The sequence below is a fragment of the Talpa europaea genome, assembly GCF_964194135.1.
Source record: "Talpa europaea genome assembly, chromosome: 10".
Lineage (NCBI taxonomy): Eukaryota > Metazoa > Chordata > Mammalia > Eulipotyphla > Talpidae > Talpa > Talpa europaea.
This window is the reverse complement of record NC_140077.1, coordinates 45,318,727-45,345,299: the sequence shown is the minus strand read 5'-3', so window position 1 is coordinate 45,345,299 and position 26,573 is coordinate 45,318,727. Positions and strand designations below refer to the sequence as shown.

The following is a 26,573-nucleotide window of genomic DNA, read 5'->3' as shown; positions in this document are numbered from 1 at the left end:
CCAAATAACACATTAAAATAGTTTCAAATAACCTAACTGATTAGCCAGCATCAGCTTAGGAATTTTTTTTCAATGTTCTAAGATACAACTTTTGGCATCAAAAAGTATAGTAAGCATTTTTGATTTTTGATGAATAAAAAATCAAGTATTAAAAATACCAGTGGTTCATGTGACAGGGTAAAAGTCCCCCTTCAAGTAATGTTCCCCCCAAAAGTAAAGTTAACTTTAATTTCTCTCTCTGAGATTTTATTACAGAAAATAAATCACAATTTTTTTAGTTGAGGTGAAAAAACTGCTTCATAAGTTCATATGTCGTAAAAGCCACTGCTTGAGAGGGAATGCAGCGAATGTAATTAAGAGATAAACCACGATACAATCCTTTTCGAATTCCATGGTGTCCATAGACATACTTCATAGTCTCCCGCATGGTACTGAAAGAAAATAGTTAAAAGATGAAACCCGTATGCCCACTTTTACACAGAGATTTAAGGATCCACATAATTGCATTTTTAAAAGAAGCTGAAATGTCATATTGAATACCTTTTGGAAGGCGAATGTTAAAACAAACTAAAAATTCACAATAAAACAGCAATTCTTTCAAACAAATACAAGAGTTATACTCAGAAATGTAGGGCTCATTAAAATAATGTATTTTGCTTATACTATGTTGGTGAGATTTATTGGAAACAATTTTATTATAATATTTGAAATACCGATGTAATCTTTTTAAAGGATATGTGAGCAGTTACCCTTTAACTCAAGTTCTTTACTATAACAAGTAGATGGTTATAAAACTAAAGCTTGAAGGACAATATTTCATATTTCAACAATGAAGAGTTTTCTTGTTTCAAATGGTATATTTTCTTTTTAAAACAACATATTAGGCTTTGAATTTCCCTTTCAGTAGACAATATGAGCTGAAATCTTCAAAAACTCTTTTGGGAAAACAACGGGAATTGAGATCAGAACAAACAACCTGCTCTGTCCCTGAGGGACATAATCAGTCAAAAGAATAATTCATTTCTATAGCTAAACTCTGCTGTATGATAATAGTAACTGCTAGCCATATATGGCTAACACTTGAAATGTGGCAAAAACAAATTGAAAGATACAGTGAGTATAAAATACACCCTGGATTTCAAAAGCTAAGTATACCAAAAAAAGGATGTGAAATTTGAAATGCTGAAATGACCATATTTTAGATATATTAAATTTTTTTTTAATTTTTTTTAATAGAGGCATGTTTATTTATTTATGTGTTTGTTTGTTTTGTTTATACATGCACTGGGTACAGTCAGAAGCACAGGAGGGTGAGAGAATTCACCAGAGCCAGAGCGGGTAACAGAGCAGGCAGAAGGACCGAAGTACACTGCTGAGGGGAGCAGCGGGCGGCAGGAGAGGTCTGCACGCCATGCGGGACCCTCCTCCGGTGGCTGGGGAGCACCCGGGGATCAAACCGGCGCCGCAGAGGCCGCGGGCAGCTTCGCAACCCAGTGCTCAACCGCTGTGCCACCGGGGAGGCCCATTTTAGATATATTAAATATTTTAAAACAATTTCATCTGGTTATTTTCTTTAACTTATCAATATTCCATGAGAAGTTGAAACAAATTTTTTGAAATATTTTTCACTTAAAAATATACTCATTACATGGCTATATAAATGACACTTTTATGAAAAATAATTTATCAAAGCAAAAAAATTGAGGAAAAAGCCTGACATTGTTTTATAATTTGCAAACCTCTTTAATGTCCATCTTTTTAGAGGACAGCTGAATTTGCTTATCTACTTGTACATTCTGTTTGTTGTTGAGCTATGTTGTCTTGGTTTAAATATATCAAAAAAAGCAATCTCATACATATACATAGCTTTTTACGTGGATAAAGGAAGGGCCTTTATAATATGCATGTTCTTCTTTAATATTGCACCCAAAACTGACAAGTAGTTGTTTCCTGTGGGTTAGTAGTAATACGGAAACTAAAGCCAAATGGGACTCTCGGCATTTTCTAGTTCATGTTTCTTTTTATACTATTTAAAAATGTGGCTATCAGGGCCTCCCCAGTGGCGCAGCGGTTGAGCGCTGGGCAGCAAAGCTGCCTGCAGCCTCTGCAGCACAGGTTCAATCCCCGGATGCTCCCTGGCCACCAGAGCAGGGTCCCACATGGCGTGCAGACCTCTCCTGCCGCCCGCTGCTCCCCTTAGCAGTGTACTTCATCAGTCTGCCTGTTCTGCTTTCCGCTCTGGCTCTGGTGAATTCTCTCACCCTCCCGCACTTCTGACTGTACCCAGTGCTTGTATAAATAAATAAATAAATCTTTAAAATAAAATAAAGTTAGTTAAAAAATAAATAAATAAAATAAAATGTGGCTATCAGAAAAGTTTTAATTATAAATGTGGCTAACATTATATTTCTACTTATTGGAGTTGCTTTAAAGTGAAATTTTTAATAGGAGTATCAGGACATGATTAAAATCTTATATAAAGTTATAAAAACATATTAAGGGAGGTCAAGGGAAGATCTAGACTACAGGTGAGACTACACTCATATATTCCTACTTACTAAAAGTTACATAAAGAAAATGAACAATGGCATATGAAGAACTTACAGGCACTTTTCAAATTCTGGAAGAACAGTTCCTAATTGCATTCGCCGACGAGTTACATCAAATGGGTAGCTACAAGAAGAAAAAGGCAGGGCTTAAAAGTGTTTATTTCGGTTTGGCAATTGTTGACAACAAATCTTCATATTTGCTAAGAAGTATTCTCTAGTTGTTTTGTCTAATCTGTAAGTCAAATAACAATATAGTCCTCTAATTGACTTTGCTATGTGCTTCTCTTCCTGTTATCATCCATCAGCACAATACCAAGTTTTATTCATTACTCAAGGCCAAATTAAACACTACTGCGTGAAGAAACAAATGCAGTGATCTTCATTGTTGTTACCCTAAGACAGGGTTTCTCAATTTCGGATTTTGTGGTTATTCTTAGTTGTGGATAAGACAAAGGGCCCAAATGGAATCACTTATGCTAAACCCCACTTCTCCAGATACTTACATTAATTACAGTTTCAGTCTCTCTCAGAAATGGAATCTTTAACCAGTTAATCAGGAATCACCTGATCAGCACTAGTGCAGTCATTTGTCTAAAAAGAACCCTGCCATCCCCTAATGGAAAGTGACCTTGCCACAACCAATTCACGTTTTCCAAGTATAACCTCCTTATTCCTGATTCCGTCTACCTATAAAAGTCTTTCATGTTGTACAGCTCCTCAGAGCTCCTTTCTATCTGTTAGATAACTACTCATGAATCATTAAATAAAGCTAATAAGATCTTTAGCAATTACTCAGCAGAATTTTGTTTTGTTAAAAGGCCTGCTTGTACACTATAGGTTGCTTAAGTGCATCCCTGGCCTCTATCCACTAGATGTCAGAAGCACACCCCCAGCTGTGACAACCCAGAATGTCTCCAGCTATTAATAATGTTCACTGGATACAAAATCCTCCCAGTTGAAGACCACTACCCTAAGATGCTTTGCACACCAGTAAACCAACAAAAAATTTCCTTAAGGACTAGAATTAACAATACAGGTAATTGCATTAGAGGAGAGAAAATTCCATATAAAAGATTGCCTGAAATGAAATACCTGAAAGTAATCTTTTTTAGGAGAAGAATCTCAGGTGATTTTTTTAAATATATATACTTTATTTTGCTAATATTGACTTTGTTAGGTCCCGTGCTTGTACATTATTTCACTCCATCGTCACAGTTTCTTAAAGTAGGTACTCTTATACCAACATGAAGATAAAAAAGTGGAGGGGGCCTTCCTGGTGGTGCAAGGGTTGAGATGAGAACTATGAAACTATCCACAGCCACTGCAGCACAAGTTCGATCCCTGGCCAGGGAGTTACCCACACGGTGGCGCTGCAGACCTCTCCTGACTCACCTGTTGCTCTCCTCAGCTGTGTATTTCAGTAGATCTGCCTGCTCTGCTCCCCACTGTCCCTGGTGAATCCTCTCACACCCCATCTCTGGCCTGTGCCCCAGTTATTGCCTGCATAAATAAATAAATCTTAAAAAAAAAAAAAGAAAAGAAAATGGAGTCTAGGGCCTCCCTGGTGGCGCAGCAGTTGAGCGCTGGGTTGGAAAGCTGCCCACAGCCTCTGCGGTGCCGGTTCGATCCCCGGCTGCTCCCCGGCCACCGGAGGTGGGTCCCGCATGGCGCGCAGACCTCTCCTGCCACCCGCTGCTCCCCTCAGCAGTGTACTTCTGTCCTTCTGCCTGCTCTGCTCCGCGCTCTGGCTCTGGTGAATTCTCTCACCCTCCCGCGCTTCTGACTGTACCCAGTGCTTGTATAAACAAATAAATCTTAAAAAAAAAAAAAAATGGAGTCTAGACTCCAGCATTCTTCAGTGTCACAAGAATGCTTTGTAATTTCCTATTCAAAGTTCTCCAAGGTCGGGCCTTCCCGGTGGCACAGCGGTTGAGCGCTGGGTTGCGAAGCTGCCCGCAGCGATGCTCCCCGGCGACCGTAGGAGGGTCCCACATGGCGCGCAAACCTCTCCTGCTGCCCGCTGCTCCCCTCAGCAGTGTACTTCGTCAGTCTGCCTGTTCTGTTCCCAGCTCTGGCTCTGGTGAATTTCTCACCCTCCCGCGCTTCTGACTGTACCCAGTGCTTGTATAAATAAATAAAAATAAATCTTTAAAAAAAAAAATTCTCCAAGGTGTCTAATATATACATAAGTAATATATGACAAAAATAATATATATGTACATAATTATACAATATATATGTACATAATTATATGTACATAATATATATGTACAAAAATAATATATATGTACATAATTTCCAAGCAGGAACAATTGTGTCTGAGTAGAAGGAATTGATTAGTACAAAAGAGAGAATGTGGAAAGACAAAGTACAAAGATCAGAACTAGCAAAAAAAGGGAAAGAAAGAAAATAACATTTTTTTAAGATTTTATTTATTTATTTACTTTTGCGTAGAACTGGGGTGGAGCCCAGAGGTATGAGAGGGCAGTTAGAGGATGCATAAGAAACAGAATGGGGAGCAGAACAGGCACATCTACTGAACACACTGTTGTTTTTCAAAAAGATTTATTTATTTATTTATTTATACAAGACGGGGGTACAGGCCAGATGCGTGGGAGGGTGAGAGGATTCACCAGAGACAGAGCGGGGAACAGAACAGACAGACTGAGGAAATACACTGATGAGGGGAGCAGTGGGTGAGACAGGAGAGGTCCGCCCCGCCATGGCCGGCCAGGATAGAACTGGCGCTGCAAAGGCTACGAACAGCTTCACAGCGCTGCGCTCAACCATCTGCGCCACCAGGGGAGGCCCTGAATATACTGTTAAGGGGAGCAGCAGGTAAAACAAGAGAGGTCTGCTGCCCCACATGTGGGCTAGCTCCCTGCCCGGGGATCAAACTCAGGCAGTTGTGGTGGGCCTCCATAGTAGTAGCGCTGAGACTTAACCCTAGGCCGCCAGGGAGGCCCAGAAGGAAAATAACATTCTAAGCAAAGTTCTGAAGTAAAAAAATCACAAGACTTATGACCATTGCCACCAAATACAATGTGAAAAATATGAACGCACATTTTCACACTGGGAATACAAATCATGTGAAAAATGATTACAAAGTATCAGGACTAACAGATAAATGATTATCAATAACAAAATAGAAAGTTGGGAGCTGATGATTGTCTTGAAGAAGACAAAAAAGTAATATCTGAATTATGAAGTTTGCAATGATGGCAGAAGATACAAGTAGAAACATGCAAGGCATGTTATTGAAGTAATGGAGTCAGTGACAAATTTTCAAATAAAATTAGTTATCTACAGAGATCACCATTAAAATCATAAAGATAAATGAGCTATTCTAAATATTTATGGGACGAACAGAGAACTAAAGTCTAGCTGAAGCTTTAAAAAAGTGGCATAAATAGGAAGGAAGAGGATTGGAACAGTAAGATGCCTGAAAAGGGAAGGGTGGGGAGAATGATCAGCAAGAGAGGGCATTGTTACAAACCCAAGAATTAAAACAATTGGAAGGCGATTGAAAGAACTGAGCAGAAGACACTGGACCTGTATAGAATATAGTTTAAAAAGAGAAGAAGGAAAGAGAAGACACATTACAAGGATTTAAGTAGGAAGTAAATAATAAAGAAGGGCCTCCCTGGTGGCACAAGGGGTTAAGCATAGCACTATGAAGCAATCCACAGCCTCTGAAGCACGAGTTCAATCCCCGGCCAGGGACTGCAGACCTCTCCTGTCTTGCTGGCTGCTCCCCTCAGCAGTGTATTTCAGTCAGTCTACCTGTTCTGCTCCCCACTTTGTCTCTGGTGAATCCTCTCACCCCTGGCCCCCGCACCTCTGGCTTGTACCCCAGTTCTCATATGCATAAATAGATATTTTTTTAAAAATGAATAATAAAGAAAAGGAGCAATAAAACCAAGAGAATTAGAATCATTGGAGGTAATAGTATCTCTGCAAACAAGGTTCCACAGTCAGATTTCTAAAAGTAAACCACACACTTTTCTTCTTTAGTCTAGTAAGATTTGTTCCTACCCAAAAATACACTATATTTGCTTTCACCAAGGTAATGAAAGATAGATCTTCTCAAAATGTCCAGAGCAGGCTTTTTCCAATAAATGTCAAATGCCAAGTAGAGCTAAGGTCAATCAAAGCCTTGGGCTTCAAGTGAACCTGTTAACCATTATCTTAAAGAATAAAAATTACCCAGATTTAGGGTCATCTACAGAAATAATCTTTTAATCAAAGGAACCTATCTTTTTTTTTTTTTTAATAGAGGCATGTTTTTCTTTATTTGTTTGCTTGTTTGTTTGTTTTGTTTACACATGCACTGGGTACAGTCAGAAGCGCGGGAGGGTGAGAGAATTCACCAGAGCCAGAGCGGGGAGCAGAGCAGGCAGAAGGACCGAAGTACACTGCTGAGGGGAGCAGCGGGCGGCAGGAGAGGTCTGCGCGCCATGTGGGACCCTCCTCCGGTGGCCGGAGAGCAGCCGGGGATTGAACCGGCGCCGCAGAGGCCAAGGGCAGCTTCGCAACCCAGCGCTCTACCGCTGCGCCACCGGGGAGGCCCCAAAGGAACCTATCTTATGGCAGGGAAAACATCTAGATCTTCTGGTTTTGTGACATATGTCATTCTCTCCTCATCATGTGATATTCCTCTCCCTATTTGATGCCTCTGACCCTTATCCTATTCATCAGTGCAAATAAAAATCCTTAGTCTGTCTTTCTTAATCTAGAATTTACAAGCCATGTAAATTCTCCACATATGTATAATTAAATTTTTTTTTCTCATACTAATCAGTGGGGTATTAATTTGTTTGCTTGAACAGTCAGAGAAAAGCCTAGAAAGGCAAGGGGAATTTCCCTCCACCCAACCATACAGAAGTCCTTAATTATAAAATCCAGTGAACACCTTATTTTCCAGTATTATCAGTATTATCTTGTTTTGCTTTTCTTTTCCCATTGGATACTCTCTTTTTTTGAGTCTTTATGACAGTGCAACCTCCTGTTTTTCAGCATACTTCTCAGTCACAGAAAACTTTTCTTCTTCCTAATCCTGAAAAGTTCCTGCTTCTAGTATCCCAGCACCTTTCTGTTATTTATTTATTTTTATTTTTTAAAATAAATTTTATTTTTATATTCCCCATACAAATGCAACCTCCTTATTTTGACCCCAATCCCTCCCCTCTCCCCCCACCCCTCATAGAGTGTCTCTGGTTCATAGTTTTTTGTTGATTTTGATTTTCACTTTCTTATAGTTATTCATTTTCCTGGTCCCTTATTTAAGTTTTCTAGATTCCTGCTATGAGTGAGACCATCAGGTATTTTTCTTTTTCTTTCTGGCTTATTTCGCTGAGCATGATCCCTTCCAGCGCCATCCATGTTGCTGCAAATTGCATGTGTTTATCTTTTTTGAATGCTGAGTAATATTCCATGGTGTATATGTACCACATCTTCTTGATCCAGTCATCTATTTTTGGGCATTTGGGTTGTTTCCAAAGCTTAGCTATTGTAAACAGTGCTGCTATAAACATAGGGGTGCAGGTGCTCTTTGGAATTGATATTTCTGTGTCCTTTGGGTAAATACCTAGGAGTGGAATTGCTGGATCATATGGAAGCTCTATGTTTAGTAGGTCCAGAAATCTCCACACAGCTCTCCATAGTGGTTGGACAAGTTTGCACTCCCACCAATAGTGCAGGAGAGTTCCTTTTTCTCCACATCCTCGCCAACATTTGTTGCCCAGCACCTTTCTTTTAATCTGATCTACTGACTCTCTTGGTCTGGAAAATTCTTTGAAGTCACTTATCTGATTACAACATAGTAATTCCTCTACCAATTATGTTTCCCACACAACACGTATTAATACATAACTTTATTGTATTCTCTGTCTCAATAAGAGTATAGGCTCCTTTTTTTTTTTTTAAAGAACAGTGAATGAAGATTTATTGAAATTCATTGCTGATAGAAGCAGTGAGAGAAAAGAGGTTGTCTGTGCTGGCAGAGGGTCTAGAAGCTCTTTTTATACTCTAGACATCAGTGACTGGCTAGGCTATCTGGCCTGGGGTATGTTCTGACTCATGGTCCAGATTATTGGCTTAATGGCCTGGTTCCCATTAATTCCCCTTATCCATATAAGTCTTCCAAACTTGCCTGTTGAGTAAGGAGTAGGGGCTTAGTTTTTAACCTTAGTAATGTTATCAGGACATTTCCTCCTCTTCTTCAAGGACAATGACAAGTCTTTGGAAATGGGGCAAAGGTCTAGCTTTTATAGCTGATTCACGCTGAGTTTTGGGGCATAGCGCTAGCCCTACCTACCTTATTGTCTCATAACAGTGGGGGTAGGGTGTGAAAGGGAACAAGATAGACCCACTTTGGGCTTTCAGACAATCTTTGATTTTAACTGCTATGTGTTGCTTTGTGAGACTATAGATAGCATCAATTGTCCAAAATGGGTTGCCAAAAATTCAGGCTCCTTGAGGTTTTGTTTCACCTTCAGTGTATTAGACAAATGTCTAATACATTGCCTGACAAAAAGATTTAGTGCAAGAAAAGTTGTACCTCAGACACACACATACACACACACACACACACTTCAGAAACTTAATATGAGCAAAAATTCGGGAGAAAATATGAATGAAGAATATACTTAACATTACTTTCTAGTTTTCTTTCTTTTAAATGAATCCATAGGAAATTGGTAAATTTAAATTAATTTGGTAATTGACACATAATCCTTAATAATATGCTTGAAGTGTGGGCACATTTGAGAAAGTGTATTAAATAATACTTATATTTTGTAAGGGATTTTGTGTTTTAATAATCTATTGAAAAAGTGACTAAGCAATGCTAAAAATCTGGATTGAGTAACTATAATCTGATTGAATTAAGGAAGAAACTTACGATATTGTCTGTGCTATAGCTCCAGCAACACCACCACAAAGTAAGTTTATGTGAGTTTTCAAAACCAAGACATTAGGATTGTCCGATGAAGGTCTGCCAAGAAGGTTAGGAGCATGGGAAAGCCCAACACTCTTTAAGGTACCAAAAGTAAAAAAAGAAACACCTGAAAAACAAAATATGAATTCACCATGATGCTTAACAGGATACAAATTTTAAAAAGACATCAATCTTACAGAATAACTTATTAACTCAAAAACCTACCTATACATCTCTTGATTTGTCATGTTTTACTTATTTTAAGATAAAAGATGTAATTAATGCTTACAAATATGACAAAATTACCATCTATGAAAAATAATAGCATTGGTTTCCAAATACTTATATTCCAGTTCACTGAATACAAGTAGTAGCTGAGTATAAATGCTACCTTACATGTGAATAGAATGAAACAGTTTTCTAAGGACTCACCTGAGCAAAAATTGCACTCATGATTAGTAATTGTAAGTACATATGACAACATATTTACAATAATGGTGATAATGTACAGCAGAGAGAAAAAAATTAAGAAGTGACAAAGTTGTTAATTTCAATTCATTGCCTAATTTTCTCTCCAATGAAGAGTTGTAACCATGATACTTGTAACATGGTTATAAAATAAATGGCTTATAAAATACATGGCTTATAAATATACAAAATCTAATAAATATTAAATTATTAACTCAATTATTAATAATATGCAGTTCATACTTGCTGAACACTTAAATGATTTTATAATGGTCCCATTAAAATCTCACATGAATAAAATCAAGACGGGTCTCCCTGGTGGCACAAGGGGTTAAGCACAGCACTATGGAGCTATGTGCAGCCTCTGCAGCATAAGTTCGATCCCCAGCCGGCCAGGGAGCAGCCCATACAGCGCAGCAGACCTCTCCTGTCTTACCCTCTGCTCCCTTCAGCAGTGCATTTCAGTCAATCTGCCTGTTTTGTTCCCCACTCTGTCTCTGGTGAATCCTCTCACCCTTTGCACCTCTGACCTGTACCCCAGTTCTTGTATGCATAAATAGATAGATAAACAAATAAATCTTTTTTTTTAAAGATTTATTTGTTTGTTTATTTATACAAGCACTGGGTACAGTGAGAAGCACGAGAAGGTGAGAGACTTCACCAGAGCCAGAGCGGGGAGCCAGAGCGGGGAGCCAGAGCAGCGGCAGGAGAGGTCTGCGTGCCATGTGGGACCCTCCTCCGGTGGCCGGGGAGCATCCGGGGATTGAACCGGCGCTGCAGAGGCTGAAGGCAGCTTCGCAACACAGTGCTCAACTGCTGCGCCACCTGGGAGGCCCAATAAATAAATCTTTTTTTAAAATTCAGGTATATGAGTTTACAAAAGAAATACCTAAAGTGGGCCTCCCCGGTGGCGCAGTGGGTTGAGCACAGTGCTATGAAGCTGTCTGCAGCCTCTGCAGCACAAGTTCGATCCCCGGCCGGCCAAGGAGCAGCCCATATGGCGCAGCAGACCTCTCCTGTCTCACCTGCTGCTTCCCTCAGCAGTGTATTTTGGTCTGTCTGCCTGTTCTGCTCCCCGCTCTGTCTCTGGTGAATCCTCTCACCCTCCCGCGCCTCTGGCCTGTACCCCACTTCTTGTATAAAACTAAATAAATCTTTAAAAAAATACCTAAAACATAAAGATACCAAAAAGAAAATGAAAGTTGAAAAAAAGATTTACTAGGCAAATATAAACTTCTATTTGGCTAAAAAAAAAATTATGAGGGCCTCTCTGGTGGCACAAGGGGTAAAGTGTCCTCACTATGAAGCCATACATAGCTACTACAGCACCAGTTCCATCTCCAGCCCAGGAGCTAACAAACATGGTACAGCAGACCTCTCCTGTCTTTTTTTTTTTTTTTTTTTATAGATTTATTTCTGCATACAAGAGCTGGGGTACAGGCCAGAGATGTGGGGAGTGAGAGGATCCACCAGAGACAGAGTGCGAAACAGAACAGGCAGACTGACATAATACACTGCTGAGGGGAGCAGCAGGAGAGAGAGGAGAGGTCTGCCGCACCATGCAGGTTTCTCCCTGGCCGGCCGGGGATGGAACTCGTGCTGCAGAGGATGCGGATTGCTTCACAGTGCAGTGCTTAACCCCTTGCGCCACCAGGAGGCCCAGACCTCTCCTGTCTTGCCAGCCCACTGCTCTCCTTAGCAGTATATCTCAGTAGACCTGCTTGTTATACTCCCCATTCTGTCTCTGGCGAATCCTCTCAAACAACCCCCACTCCAGCCCCCTACCCCTCTGGTCTACACCCCAGCTCTTGTACACATAAATAAATCTTTTTTTTTTTATAGATATACTTTATTTATTTATTTTTTTTAAGATTTATTTATTTATTTATACAAGCACTGGGTATAGTCAGAAGCGCGGGAGGGTGAGAGAATTCATCAGAGCCAGAGCAGGGAGCAGAGCAGGCAGAAGGACAGAAGTACACTGCTGAGGGGAGCAGCGGGCGGCAGGAGAGGTCTGCACGCCATGTGGGACCCTCCTCCGGTGGCCGGGGAGCAGCCGGGGATTGAACCGGCACTGCAGAGGCTGCGGGCAGCTTCGCAACCCAGAGCTCAACCGCTGCGCCACCGGGGAAGCCCACATATAAATAAATCTTAAAAAAAAAAAAAAGTATGAGATGGGGAAATTTGAACAATGACAATATACTACATGAAAATTAAGACTTAATTTTTCCTATTACAAATTTTTTCATGTCTGTTCTATCTATAGTCATGGCCTTTTTTAATTTTTATTTGTTTTATCAGTTACCAGTTTTGCAAAGAATCAATTTTGGCTTTCTTTTCTCATCTATCTTTATTTACCATTTCCTTGATTTTTATTCACGTTTTAATTATTTCCTTCCTACTCTGGGTTTATTTGGGAAAATTTCAAACATAAAATTCAAAAGTAGACAATAGTAGGGGAAAAATAAGAAAATTAAAACTAAGAAAAAAAGTACACAGTGGTAAAGTAAGCCATCATATACATATTACCTAACTTTAACAGTAATCAACTCATGACCAATTTTGTTCTTAATTTCTTTCTCCACCCTCACCCGAAATTGTTTTAAAGTAAATATACTTTATTATTTCATCATAGTATTTTAGCTTTCTGTGCTTTGTTGAAAGGCATAACCACATACCATTATGATGTAAAACTTCCAAACACAATTAGCTAATTGAATCCAACAGACCATAAAAAGATCATTGTATCATAACCAATTTGTGTTGACATTAGAACATCTGTTAATGTCACTCATCATAGTACCAGATTAAAGGAGAAAACTGGATGATAACTTTAGTAATTGTAGAAAAGGGTATTTGATGAATTCAAGACCAATTCAGATAAAAGTTCTTACTAAGGGCCTCCCCCTGGTGGCACAAGGTTGAGCGCTGGGCTGCCAGGCTGCCCGCAGCCTCTGCAGTGCCGGTTAGTTCCCCGGCTGCCAGCGAGGGTCCCACAAAAAAAAAAAAGTTCTTACTAAAACTTCTTCAGGGCCGCCCTGGTGGCGCAAGGCGTTAAGCACCGCACTATAAAGCAATCCGATGCCTCTGCAGCCTGAGTTCGATCCCTTGCCGGCCAGGGAGCAACCCACATGGCATAGCAGACCTCTCCTGACTTGCCAGCTGCTCCCCTCAGTAGTGTACTTCAGTCAATCTGCCTATTCTGTTCCCCACTGTCTCTTGTGAATCCTCTCACCACCACCCCTCAGCATCTCTGGCCTGTATCCCAGTTCTTGTATACATAAATAAATAAATCTTAAAAAAAAAAAACTTCTTCAACTCGATAAATGGTATAAGTTAAAAAACATTGGCAAATATGCTAAATAAGCAAGTATAAGAAAAATTTCCTTTGCTAACTTACATAAGAAAGAGAACCAAAAATGGAGTCATCCTAGACCGGGCGTGCAGGGGAGCGCGTCCCCAGCACCGGCATTTTGCAGCAGGGACCTTTCTTGCTGGAGACTGTGTGAACCCAGCAGAAGGCTCACCTAGGAGACAGAGGTAAGCTGGGAGGCTTGCCCATGCTGGGCGCCTTCTAGCCTGCAGTTCCAGCCCAGAGGGGAGCAGCACCCACCGCTGGGGCAGACCGGGCGTGCAGGGGAGCGCGTCCCCGGCACCGGCATTTTGCAGCAGGGACCTTTCTTGCTGGAGACTGTGTGAACCCAGCAGAAGGCTCACCTAGGAGACAGAGGTAAGCTGGGAGGCTTGCCCATGCTGGGCGCCTTCTAGCCTGCAATTCCAGCCCAGAGGAGAGCAGCACCCACTGCTGGGGCAGACCAGGCGTGCAGGGGAGCGCGTCCCCTGCACTGGCATTTTGCAGCAGGGACCTTTCTTGCTGGAGACTGTGTGAACCCAGCAGAAGGCTCATCGAGGAGACAGAGCAGGGACCTTTCTTTGCTGGAGACTTGTAAACCCAGCAGAAGTTCCCCAGAGGAGCCAGTGGTGAGCTGGGAAGGTCGCCCAAGATGCCGGCCAGTACCAGCAACACAGTGTCACAAGGAATACGGCAAATTAGAAAATAGGCAGTAGGGAGTAGAAAAACCACATGCAACCCAGCAACTCCTCAGCAAAAAAGCACACTGCAAAAAGAAAACCATCTACCAGATAGCAACAACAGTAACTTGGAAGAACTTCTGAGCCTTCCAGATAGAGAATTTAAAATTGCTGTGATTAAAAAACTGACAGAAGTCATAAAGGAAAACAATGATAAGGGGAAAATAATTAATGACCAGAAGAATGAAATTGAGTCCCTAAAGAGGGAAGTAAAAGAAATGCAGGAGATCAAAGAATTAATGGAGACGCTAAAGAACTCTGGGAAAAGCAATGAAAGCAGAATAGATGAAATGGAAGAACGAATAAGTACTCTTGAAGACACAGAAATAAAAAGAACTAAAACAGAAAAGGAAGGAGGAGTACGAAGGAAAAAGACCGAAGAAAGACTTCGGGAACTATCTGACTCCATGAGGAAAGGAAATATAAGAGTTATAGGAATCCCAGAAGGAGAGGAGAGAGATGTAGGAACAGAGAAAATAAACTTCCCAAACGCAAAGAAGGATCTGAAAATTGATATACAAGAAGCAAGAAGAACACCAAACTTCCATGACGAAAGGAAAAATACAGCAAGACACATAATAGTAAAGCTCCCAAGAATCCAAGACAAGGAAAAAATAATGAAACTAACAAGAGGGAAGAAACAGATAACATTCAAAGGGAAACCAATCAGACTGACATCAGACTTCTCTGAAGAAACACTACGGGCAAGGAGAGAGTGGAGGGACATAGTCAACAGACTCCAAGAAAACAGATGCCAACCAAGAATACTCTATGCCGCAAAGCTCTCCTTCCTCTTTGAAGAAAGAATATGGACCTTCCCAGACAAACAGAAACTCCGGAATTTCATTACAACTAAACCCCCACTCCAAAAAATACTACAAGGAGTCCTAAAGCCAGAACCTCAGAGGGACGAATAACAACAAAAGAAGGCCAAAGAAAGTTATTAAAAGAATAAATAAATAAAATCAAAGGAAAGACAAACACAATGGCAAATACAGATGCTAACATATCAATACTAACTCTAAATGTAAATGGACTAAACTCTCCAATAAAAAGACACAGAGTTGCAGGCTGGATTAAAAAACAAAACCCAACCTTTTGCTATCTCCAGGAAACACATTTAGCTGCAAAAGATAAAAATAGACTCAAAGTTAAAGGATGGAAAACAATTCTACAAGCAAATGGACCAAAAAAGAAGGCAGGAACAGCTATACTCATATCAGATAAAACAGATTTCAAACTTAAAAAGATAAAAAGAGACCCCAGTGGTCATTACATTATGATCAAGGGGACAATACTTCAAGAAGAAATAACACTCATTAACATATATTCACCAAAGGAAGGAGCACCAAAATATATCAGACAACTATTGGCATCTCTGAAAACAGACATCAGAGAAAACACATACGTAGTGGGAGACTTCAACACACCACTATCAACAATGGATAGATCAACAAGACAAAAAATAAGTAAAGACACTAAAGCTCTAAATAAGGATCTAGAGTGCTTGGGCTTAACAGACATATATAGAACACTAAACCCAAAAAAATCTGAGTATACATTTTTCTCAAGCGCACACGGATCATTCTCTAGGATCGATCATATACTGGGGCACAAGACAAACATCAACAGATACACCAAGATTGAAATCATATCAATCATCTTTTCTGACCATGAAGGCATCAAACTAGAAATAAACCATAAAAAGAAGGCAAGGTACTCTCCTACCTCGTGGAGATTGAAACCCACACTACTGGAAGTCCACTGGACTAACGAGGAGATAAAAGAAGAAATTAAAAAATTCTTTGAATTGAATGACAAGGAGGACACCAATTTCCTAAATGTATGAGATGCAGCAAAAGCAGTAATAAGAGGAAAATATATAGCAATAGATGCTCACATCAAGAAACAAGAAAGAACTCAAAGAAACAACCTAATCTTGAAGCTCAAAGATCTAGAAAAAGAACAACAAAAAAACCCCAAAACCAGTAGAAGAAAAGAAATAATAAAAACCAAAGCAGAAATAAATGAAATCGAAACTAAAAAAACAATCCAAAAGATCAATGAAACCAAGAGCTGGTTCTTCGAAAAAATAAATAAAATAGATAAACCCCTAGCCAGGCTCACAAGGGCAAAAAGGGAGCGAGCACAAATAAATAGGATAATAAATGAAAGAGGAGAAATCACAACGGACACAGCAGAAATCAAAAGAATAATTAATAACTACTATGAACAGTTATATGGAAACAAGTTCAACAATCTAGAGGAGATGGACAAATTCCTACAACTCTACAATCACCCAAAGCTAGATAAAGAAGAAATAGAACACCTAAACAGACCAATTACAATTAGCGAAATTGAAATGGTAATCAAAAACCTCCCCAAAAACAAAAGCCCAGGACCTGATGGATTTACAAATGAATTCTACCAAACATTCAGAGACGAATTGGTGCCTATCCTTCACAAACTCTTCCAAAAAATTGAGAAGGAAGGTATAATACCTAACACGTTCTATGAAGCCAACATGGATTAAAGAACTAGACATGAGACCTGAAACCATAAAATACATAGAAGGAAATATAGGCGAAACACTACGTGATTTGCATATCAAAGACATCTTTACAGACACATCATCCAAAGCAGTGATAGTGAAGGCAAAGATCAACAGCTGGGACTACATCAAATTAAAGAGCTTCCGGGCCTCCCCGGTGGCGCAGCGGTTGAGCGCTGGGTTGCGAAGCTGCGCGCGGCCTCTGCGGCGCCGGTTCAATCCCCAGCTGCTCCCCGGCCAACGGAGAAGGGTCCCACATGGCGCGCAGACCTCTTCTGCCGCCCGCTGCTCCCCTCAGCAGTGTACTTCGGTCCTTCTGCCTGCTCTGTTCCCCGCTCTGGCTCTGGTGAATTCTCTCACCCTCCCGCGCTTCTGACTGTACCCAGTGCATGTATAAACAAAACAAGCAAACAAACCAGCAAACAAATAAATAAAGCATGCCTCTATTAAAAAAAAAAAAAAAAAAACAAATTAAAGAGCTTCTGCACAGCAAAAGAGACAATAACAAAAACAAAGAGAAACCCCACCAGCTGGGAGAAAATTTTTGCACACAACACTAATGATAAAGGACTGATCACAAAAATCTGCAAAGAGCTGATGAGACTCAACAACAACAAAGAAAATAATCCAGTCAAAAAATGGACAGAGGAGCTAAAAAGAAACTTCTCTGAGGAGGAAATGCGAATGGCCAACAGGCATATGAAAAAATGTTCAACATCACTTGCAATCAGGGAAATGCAAATCAAAACTACCATGAGATACCATCTTACACCAGTGAGAATGGCACATATTAAAAAAACTAGCAACAACAAATGTTGGCGAGGTTGTGGAGAAAAAGGAACTCTTCTGCACTGTTGGTGGGAGTGCAAACTGGTCCAACCACTATGGAGAGCTGTGTGGAGATTTCTGGACCTACTAAACATAGAGCTTCCACAGGATCCAGCAATTCCACTCCTAGGTATTTACCCAAAGAACACAGAAACATCAATTCCAAAGAACACCTGCACCCCTATGTTTATAGCAGCACTATTTACAATAGCTAAGCTTTGGAAACAGCCCAAATGCCCAAAAATAGATGACTGGATCAAGAAGATGTGGTACATATATACCATGGAATATTACTCAGCATTCAAAAAAGATAAACACATGCAATTTGCAGCAACATGGATGGCGCTGGAAGGGATCATGCTCAGTGAAATAAGCCAAAAAGAAAAAGAAAAATACCGGATGGTCTCACTCATAGCAGGAATCTAGAATACTTAAAAAAGGGACCAGGAAAATGAATAACTATAAGAAAGTGAAAATCAAAATCAACAAAAACTATGAACCAGAGACACTTTTTGGGGGGTGGGGGGCGGGAGGGGAGGGATTGGGGTCAGAATGGGGGGATTGCAATTGTATGGGGAATATAAAAATAAAATTTATTAATTAAAAAAAAATAAATCCCAAAAAAAAAAAAAAAAATGGAGTCATCCTGAGTCTGGATAAAAACCAGAGTGCACAGGTACTTGAGGGTCAGGCAGCAGCATGTCCAGGCACTCCAACACGCTCCTGGGTGCCCAGACTAGTCCACTACCTAGAACGACCACCACCCAGGAATGACAAAGACAGCCTAGGATTGAGATTGGACCAATGATTGCTCAGAACTGCACTACTGAATACCTCATTTGCATAAGGCTAACCAAAGTATGAGCTAGCCAGCTTTTTGTATATATATAAACACTTCCCATCCTTTGCAACTCCTGTGCTTCTTTGAGTCTATGTTCCCCAGGCCTATATCCCTAAATCCCTGAATAAACACTCTTCCTTTGCAGTTTCAGTTTCTCAGTCTGCAGTGTTTGGTATATACCTTAAAAACCAATAACGAGACAAAATGTCCCAAGTCATCACATCTAGTCACTACTACACTCTGAGACCTTTGCTAGAAGAGTAGGGTACAGGAAGGAAGAAAGGCAAGGAAGGAGGGTTAGGGGGCAGGGAGGGTGAAGGGAAGGGAGGAATGGAACAGAAGTGAGAAAAATTCTATTATTTACACAGGATGTGATTATCCACACAGAAAACCCAAAGCATCTAAAGTAACATATTGGCTGGCTGTAATATCAAGTAGTATAACAGCTAGTTATAAGATCATAAAAATTAAATCAAGCTAATAAACTGAATGTAATTTTCTAAAATACGTGACAAAATTATAAGGTGTCTATGAATATATTTAACAAATATGCAAGAACTATATAAGATTTCATTAAAAACACCAACAAGGACTTTTGTGCAACATCAAAAACTGATTCTCAAATATAAATGGTAGAACAAAGTACCTATAGTTCTAAGATCCTGGAAAAAAAAAAAAGAAGAAGCATAAAGTAAAGGGATTTGTCCAGCCAAAAATAAAGATTCATGTAAAAATGCATTCTATTATTATTTCAAGAAGTAGTACCACAGACCAATGGGGGAAAGGAGGGAATGTTTAAAATGGTGCTGAGACAAATGGTTATTTTTAAAGAAGAAAAGAAGGAAAAATTCTAGTTTGGTTGGGGGCTTAACTATAAAACGCTAAATTTTAAAATCATTTTAGAAGAAAATAAAAAAATAAGGTTTTGCCAAATTTGAAACATACCTGCATATGGAGCCATTCCTAATATAGTAGGCATCAAACCTCTGTAAAATCCAAGGAAACCGCCTTCCTTTTGAGTAAAGAAACATTTTAGAAGTGAAATCACATTTTATGCATTATTAAGAACATCAAAGAACAAAAACATACATTATAATGAAAAAATTATTTTGGAATACACTCTAAAAACACAAGTGTGTTTTCATGATTACTATTAGTAATAATTGTAAATAAAAGAATAAATTTTAGATGACATTCAAAACATTTTTCTAGGAAATACTATAGACTAAATAATATGAAATACCTTTGCATAAATTGTCTTGAATGCATGAATAATTCCTGTATAAGTGTGTTCCCCTTTCACCTGGAATGCTAGGCGTACTCTAACCATATCAAGAGGATAAGTACAGATAACTGCTGTCATACCTGAAAACAAAAGCAGAAACTTAAATGTGAAAGAAATAATATATATGTATGACATTATGATTTATAATAAAAATTATACATTTGGTCCTAAGACTCCCAAAACCTTGTCAATTCCTAAGTGATAGGAACACTAGCAGAAGCTTTTTTGTTTGTTTGTTTTTAAAGATTTATTTATTTATGCATACAAGAACTGGGGTATAGATCAGAGGTGTGGGGCAGGGGTGAGAGGACTCACCAGAGACAGAGTGGGGAGCAGAACAGGCAGACTGACTGAAATACACTGCTGAGGGGAGCAGCGGGTGAGCCAGAGGAGGTCTGCTGTGCCATGTGGATTGCTCCCTGGCTGGCTGGGGGATTGAACTCATGCTGCAGTGGCTGCGGATAGCTTCACAGGTTGCATCTTAAACCCTTGTGCCACCAGGGAGGCCCAGCTTTTGGTTTTTTTGTTGGTTTTTTTTTAGATTTGTTTTATTTCTGCATATAAAAACTGGGTACAGGCCAAAGGAGTGGAGGTGGAGGGGTGAAAGGATTCACCAGAGACAGAGTGGGGAACAGAACAGGCAGATTAACTGAAATACACAGTTGAGGGGAACAGTGGGAGAATCAGGAAAGGTCTGTTGCATCACGTAGGTTGCTCCCTGGTCTGTCGAGGATTGAACTCATGCTGCAGTGGCTTGCAGATGGCTTCATAGGTTGCGTCTTAACCCCTTGCGCCACCCTAGCAGAAGCTTTTGAATGAGGTATTTCTGGGTGGGGTCCTGGAGAGAAGTCAGTAACCATGAAGACCAAGCCATAATTAGAAGCTTGAGATTTTGTGGGGAGGGCAATGGAATTATAAGTTATCATGCCTTCATGATAAAGTATCCATAAAATCCCAAAAGTATGGGGCTAGGAGAAATTCCAGGTGTGTGAATACTACTATACCGGATGGTAACATAACCCAACTCAACAGACAGAAGCTCTTATACTGAGAACCCTGTCAGACCTCACCACCCTATGCAGCTCTTCATCTAGCTGTTCATCTGAATCCTTTATCAGATAAATATAAATGTCTCCTTGAATTCTGTGAGCTGTTCTACAAAATAATCAAATCCAAGGGGAAGATGGCTATGGGAACCTCTGATTTGTAGCCAAGTCCATCAGAAGTTGTGAGTAACCTGGGGACCTATTATTTGTAACTGGCATGTGGAGTGGGGGGCAATCTCCTGGGACTATGGAATCTGATTCTACCTCCAGGCAGTCAATATGAGAACTGAGTTAAATTTCTGGACATCCAGCTGGTGATACAGAATTGATTTGTCTGGGGGAAAAAATTCACACAATTGGTGATCAAAAGAGTTACAAGTGTCTATGTGCTTACTGAAAGAGACATACAAAAGAAAGACTGCTAGGTTTTTCTAACTCAATATATATGGAGATGTGTGTATGTGGTAGCAAGGACAGGTAGATCTCTCCTATCATTAGTGTGCGCTCAAATTATAGCAATACTGTGAAAACCCAATGAAATCAAAGATAGAAGTATACGATACATGACCTGCTAGATAATAGCCTTGTGAGAAAATGGTCAGTTTATAAAATCTTCTCAAGTTCTTTCCACTGTCAACTTACATTATTAGTACCAAAGGCTGTGGTATAAGTGTAAATAAGTCTAACTGGATTGTATTTTTTTTAATTCTATTACTGTCTAATACCAGATATCAGTTTGTTTTCAGAAGCAACAGAGCAGACACTTGTCCATGAGTCATATAACCCAAGCATTCAGAACCCTAACCCACACAGAACCAAGAGACCATCAACAGGGAACCATGAAAGAAGGAACTGCCCAGACTACATTCAAAAGCTAAGAGTGAATCAACAGCCCTCCAGACTATATTCAGAAGTAAGGGATCTATCAACAAGAAAGAGCTAGAGAATGGGAAAGAATTTTTCCATGTACTAATGGATTAGTGATTAACCAATCAGATTTTGCAATCCTTAACTTCCACATTCCTAGCATTTTTCCCCTTTCTTCCTCACTCCCATGAAACCAATCTTAGCTGTTCAAACTCACAATAAACCTTCTTTTCTCAAAAGAAGATGCCATAGTACTGGCTTCTGTGCATGTCAGGCAGAAAGCCCATTGTTGAGTAACAAAACTAGCATTAAAAGAAGTAACTTAGGGGCCTCCATGGTAGCACAGGGGGTTGAGCACAGTGCGGTGAAGCTGTCAGAAGCCTCTGCGACATGAGTTGGATCCCCAGCCAGCCAGGGAGAAACCCACATGGTGCAGACCTCTCCTGTCTTGCCTGCTGCTCCCCTCAGCAGTGTATTTCGGTCAGTCTACCTGTTCTGTTCCCCAATCTGTCTCTGGTAAATCCTCTCACCCCCAGCAACTCTGGCCGGTTCTTGTATGTATAAATAAGTAAATTTAAAAAAAAAAAAAGGAAGTAACTTAGGGTCTCGCTGGTGGCACAGGGGTTAAAGTGACTGTGGCCTGTTTGATCCCCAGCCAGGGAACTAATCCACGGAGCAGCAGACCTCTCCTGTCTCACCTGCTGCTCCCCTCAGCAGTGTATTTCAGTAGATTTGCCTGTTCTGCTCCCCATTCTGTCTCTGAGGAAGCCTCAAAATCCTGCTCCCCACACCTCTGGCCTAGACCCCAGTTCTTATATGCATAAATAAATAAAAATAAGCCTTTTAAAAAATGAACTTATATTGACTATGGTGGAGGACTTTGGAGCTCCAGTGATGGGCATGGTATGATGACACTGCCATCCATTAGCTCAAAAATAAAAACACTGTTTCATTTACTCTATAGAAATTACAATATGCATAAAATTAAACTTATTCTTTTTCACCTACAAATGAGTCTGATATTAATTTGTTTGTTACACCAGCCCAAGAAAACTTCAGAGGCATGTGCTTCCAGAAAAATCTCAAGGAAAAATATCACAAGCAGTAGTAGCTGTTGGGTTGGGCTCTAAAGGATGGGGAGATTCAATTAGTTAGTGTACAAATGGAAGTGTATAAATTGTAGATAAAGTTCTCCCAAAATACGGAGGCGCCAAAATAGTGACAAAAATCATTGCTTATTCAGAAATAATTTTTCTGGGTTTTTAAAAACTATTCTTCTATTGCTAATTATTTACATTACATTTTGGTATGATAAACAAAATTGCAATGAATATCTCTGTTGCTAAATATCACTGTATATATATAATTCTTTTAAATAAATTCACAGAATTCAGCACACAATATAGGTGATGCTTACGATCAGGGAAAAGTATAAATTATTGAGTAAATAATGTTGGCACAAACTCTAGTCATTTGGAGAAAAATTTTCCTAATCAATCCCTACTTCATTTCTCATATAAGAATAAATATAAAAAAGATCAACATACAAAAAATAGTTTTATTGTTTTTTAAGGATTTATTTATTTATGTATATAAGAGCTGGGGTAGAGGGCAGAGGTGTGTGGTGGCGGGGTGTGGGGTGTGTGTGTGTGTGTGTGTGTGTGTGTGTGTGAGGATTCACCAGAGACAGAGTGGGGAACAGAACAGAACAGGCAGATTGACTGAAGTACACTGCTGAGGGAGCAGCGGGCGAGTCAGGAGAGGTCTGCTTTGCCATGTGGGTTGCTCCCTGGTGGATGGGGAATCGAACTCATGCTACAGAGGCTGTAGACAGCTTCATAGGTTGCGTCTTAACCTCTTGTGCTACCAGGGAGGCCCCTAAAAATAGTTTTAGTAGAAAAAATGATTAAGTGTTTTTATCTTAGAATGAGGAAGGCATTTCTAAACACAATACAAATTTTGAAGCTACAGAGGAAAATATTAACCTGTTTGGGTATATAAAATGTATTTTAGGGAGGAATTTTTTTTTTTTTATTTCTAGGGGGTTTAACTTTTAAATAACCTTTTCTTTTTCTTTTATTTAACATTTTAAAAGAAAAGTTTTATTAGGGAAATGAGAAAGAAAAAGAGAGCACCCACAGTCACAGGTGGACAGGAGAGCTGCTGCTCCTGTTTTGCAAGGGGAAAAGGTTTGAGAAAAGAAACACCTGCATAGTGATAGGCGGACATGAGAGCAGCATCCTGCCAGTACAGAAATTGTACAGACAGAGTGTTCTTAGTGTGGTCTGTGGGTTACCTCTGAGAAAAGTTTCACCACAGTTCCCCTTTCAGCTGCACATGGTGAGTTTCCTCATGAAGCAGACACTTTTAATTATTTCCAAAAGGGCAGGCTTATTATATGAAAAAGGAAAGAATAGATATGCCTACACAGGTGGGCAGGAGAGCTGCCTATCTAACTTCTTCTAAAATATTTTCATGAGTAAAGTTAAAAGACAAATCTAAAAACTAGGAAATAAAATATTAGCAATACTGAGGCCTCCCTGGTGGTGCAAGTGGTTAAGCACAGCACTGTGAAGCTATCCGCAGCCATGGCAGCACAAGTTCAATCCCCTGGCCAGCCAGCCAGGGAGCAACCCACATGACACAGCAGACCTTTCCTATCTTGCTCACTACTCCCCTCAGCAGTGTATTTCAGTAGATCTGCCTTTCTGCTCCCCACTCTCTGGTGAATCCTCTCACCCCGGTACCTCTGGCCTATATTCCAGTTCTTGTATGCATAGTATATAATAAATAAAAAAAAAATACCTTTTTTGAATCAGGTTATTAATGATTTTTTATAATTAAGTGTAAAGAGATAACAAATGTGTGCTACCTAATCAGTGTCACACATATAACCTAAACAAAAAATGTTTTAATAGAATATTAACTTGTCAGGGGCCTCCCTGGTGGCACAAGGGGTTAAGCACCGCACTATGAGGCTGTCAGCAGCCACTGCAGCTTGAGTTCGATCCCCGGCCAGGGAGGAGACCCTCATGGTGCAGCAGACCTTTCCTGACTCGCCCGCTGCTCCCCTCAGCAGTGTACTTTGGTCAATCTGCCTGTTCTGTTCCCCACTCTGTCTCTGGTGAATCCTCTCACGCTCCACACTTCTGGCCTGTACACCAGTTCTTGTATTCATAAATAAATAATTTTTTTTAAAAAAAGAATATTAGGTCATCAGAAAAATATATACCCATTCCTCTTACCTGCCATAGATCCAGCCAATAATCTGTGTACATGACCAGAAACTCCCAGTTTTGTGGTAATTAACTAGAAATAAAAAACATCAAATGAGATATTTTAAAAATAAAGACATTTTAATAACATTTATTATTTTAAAATGTTATTTTTAATAATGAAGACATTTCAAGAATAACAGCACTAATAAAGGGAAAAGTAGTATTAAATGTAAGTGAAATGAGCACAATTGGATAAAGCTGGACAGTGACATTATATATCACATCATAAGGAAGTCAAGTATTTTCATTAGAGCGTCTGCTGTAATTGTGCACTTTTACAAAACCATCTAGCTTAAAACTGCCAAATATCCTATGATACACATTGATGACCATAAAAACTTAGAATGTAAATGGGTAGCAGGAGTAAAATACTACTACATACAATTAAGTCCTGTTATACTGATGGCATTGATTCTATCTGATTGACTAGCTTAGAATGTTGCTTACATCTCTACTGCTTACTTGTCATTTTACGATACCCTGTGAACTTTTACTCAACATTTTCTGCATTAAGATATTTAGGAGCATAAACTCTCAGTCAGCCAGAAAAGAGAAACTTAATCAATGAGTAGGATTGGAAAAGCTGTTAACTTATAGCATCACTCAAAAACAGATGTTCACAATATGGTTTTACTATATGATTTAACAATAAAACCCAAAGCCACAGGTACCTCTCCTATAGTGAGAAGCAAAAACCACAATAAGAAGCTATTAATATTTTATGGACATATTATCTACTTGAAAGATGTTTTGGCTCTTCTTCATCAGTATGAACATAAACAATTTACTCAAAAACGACTAACAATTCTGTTACAGATGGTTCTACAATCAATTTATAGTCTTAATCCCTCAAAAAGGCATTACTTTATCCACACATCCAAAGTAACCTGAAGGGGAAAACCAAATCCTTGTCCACTAAGCCTAATATTCAAGGGCAACAAAAGAGGAAAACAAGAGAAAATTTCAAGTACCGTTTTATAATGTTCAAACGCCATAAACTGGATTGCACCATAGGGAAAGATTCGAATCATCATTGCACCATTCCCTTTGTACAATCCAAGGTATCCCTCCTTTTGGGGAACAGCACATAATGTAGAAAATACTCCTAGTTAAGAAAGATTTTTAGAAGAAAAATACTATTAAAACAGAGAAAACTACCTAAATCCAAATTTCCATGACAATCATAAAGATTACAAAGCCATCAGTCATCATATAATACTGCTTGAGAATTATAAGAATATTAATTTTTATGCACTTAAATCTACTTAAAAATGCATCACATGTCCAAATTATATAAACATACCTCATATAAAAATATAAAGCATTATAGAAAGAACAGCTGCAAATTATATTTATTAATTATTGCAAATTATATTAAATTATAGTAATCTAAAAAATACTAACAGCAGATACATATTCAAGGTCCAGAGGCTGCACTATAGATATAGATATTTGACTCTGCCTAGGAGGATGAAGGCAGTTTTCCCAAAGTGACTCAGATACAAGTGTAGTTTATTAACATAAGGAGACTAAATAGAAGAAACAAAAAACTACCTGTTAAATCTATTTCAATTTCAATAATTTCATTATTAGGATATTTTAATTAGGAATAAAGAAAAACAAAGGGCCTCCCCGGTGGCACAGTGGTTGAGCGCTGGGTTGAGAAGCTGCCCGCAGCCTGCCGATCCCCAGCTGCTCCCTGGCCACCAGAGGAGGGTCCCGCATGGTGTGCAGAGCTCTCCTGCCGCCCGCTGCTCCCCTCAGCAGTGTACTTCTGTCCTTCTGCCTGCTCTGCTCCCAGCTCTGGCTCTGGTGAATTCTCACCTTCCTG

General features: G+C 39.6%; 1 protein-coding gene across 2 annotated transcripts in view; it reads right to left on the bottom strand.

The window, feature by feature from the left end:
* Positions 1-274: 274 nt before the first annotated feature.
* The window catches only part of SLC25A16 (solute carrier family 25 member 16), a gene marked incomplete at its 3' end in the record, with an annotated part of 39,802 nt that continues 13,503 nt past the window's right edge, over positions 275-26,573 (bottom strand). Inside the window, exons 3-9 of one of the 2 annotated variants that reach the window (XM_084244676.1) lie at positions 25,714-25,847; positions 24,710-24,773; positions 19,510-19,631; positions 19,212-19,278; positions 9,451-9,613; positions 2,605-2,673; positions 275-431 (exon numbers count right to left, since the gene is read on the bottom strand). In XM_084244676.1, the coding sequence (XP_084100802.1) occupies positions 275-431; positions 2,605-2,673; positions 9,451-9,613; positions 19,212-19,278; positions 19,510-19,631; positions 24,710-24,773; positions 25,714-25,847 (776 nt within the window). Of the gene's footprint in view, positions 463-2,604; positions 2,674-9,450; positions 9,614-19,211; positions 19,279-19,509; positions 19,632-24,709; positions 24,774-25,713; positions 25,848-26,573 lie in introns of both variants that reach the window. The other variant, XM_084244677.1, reaches the window with a different exon arrangement.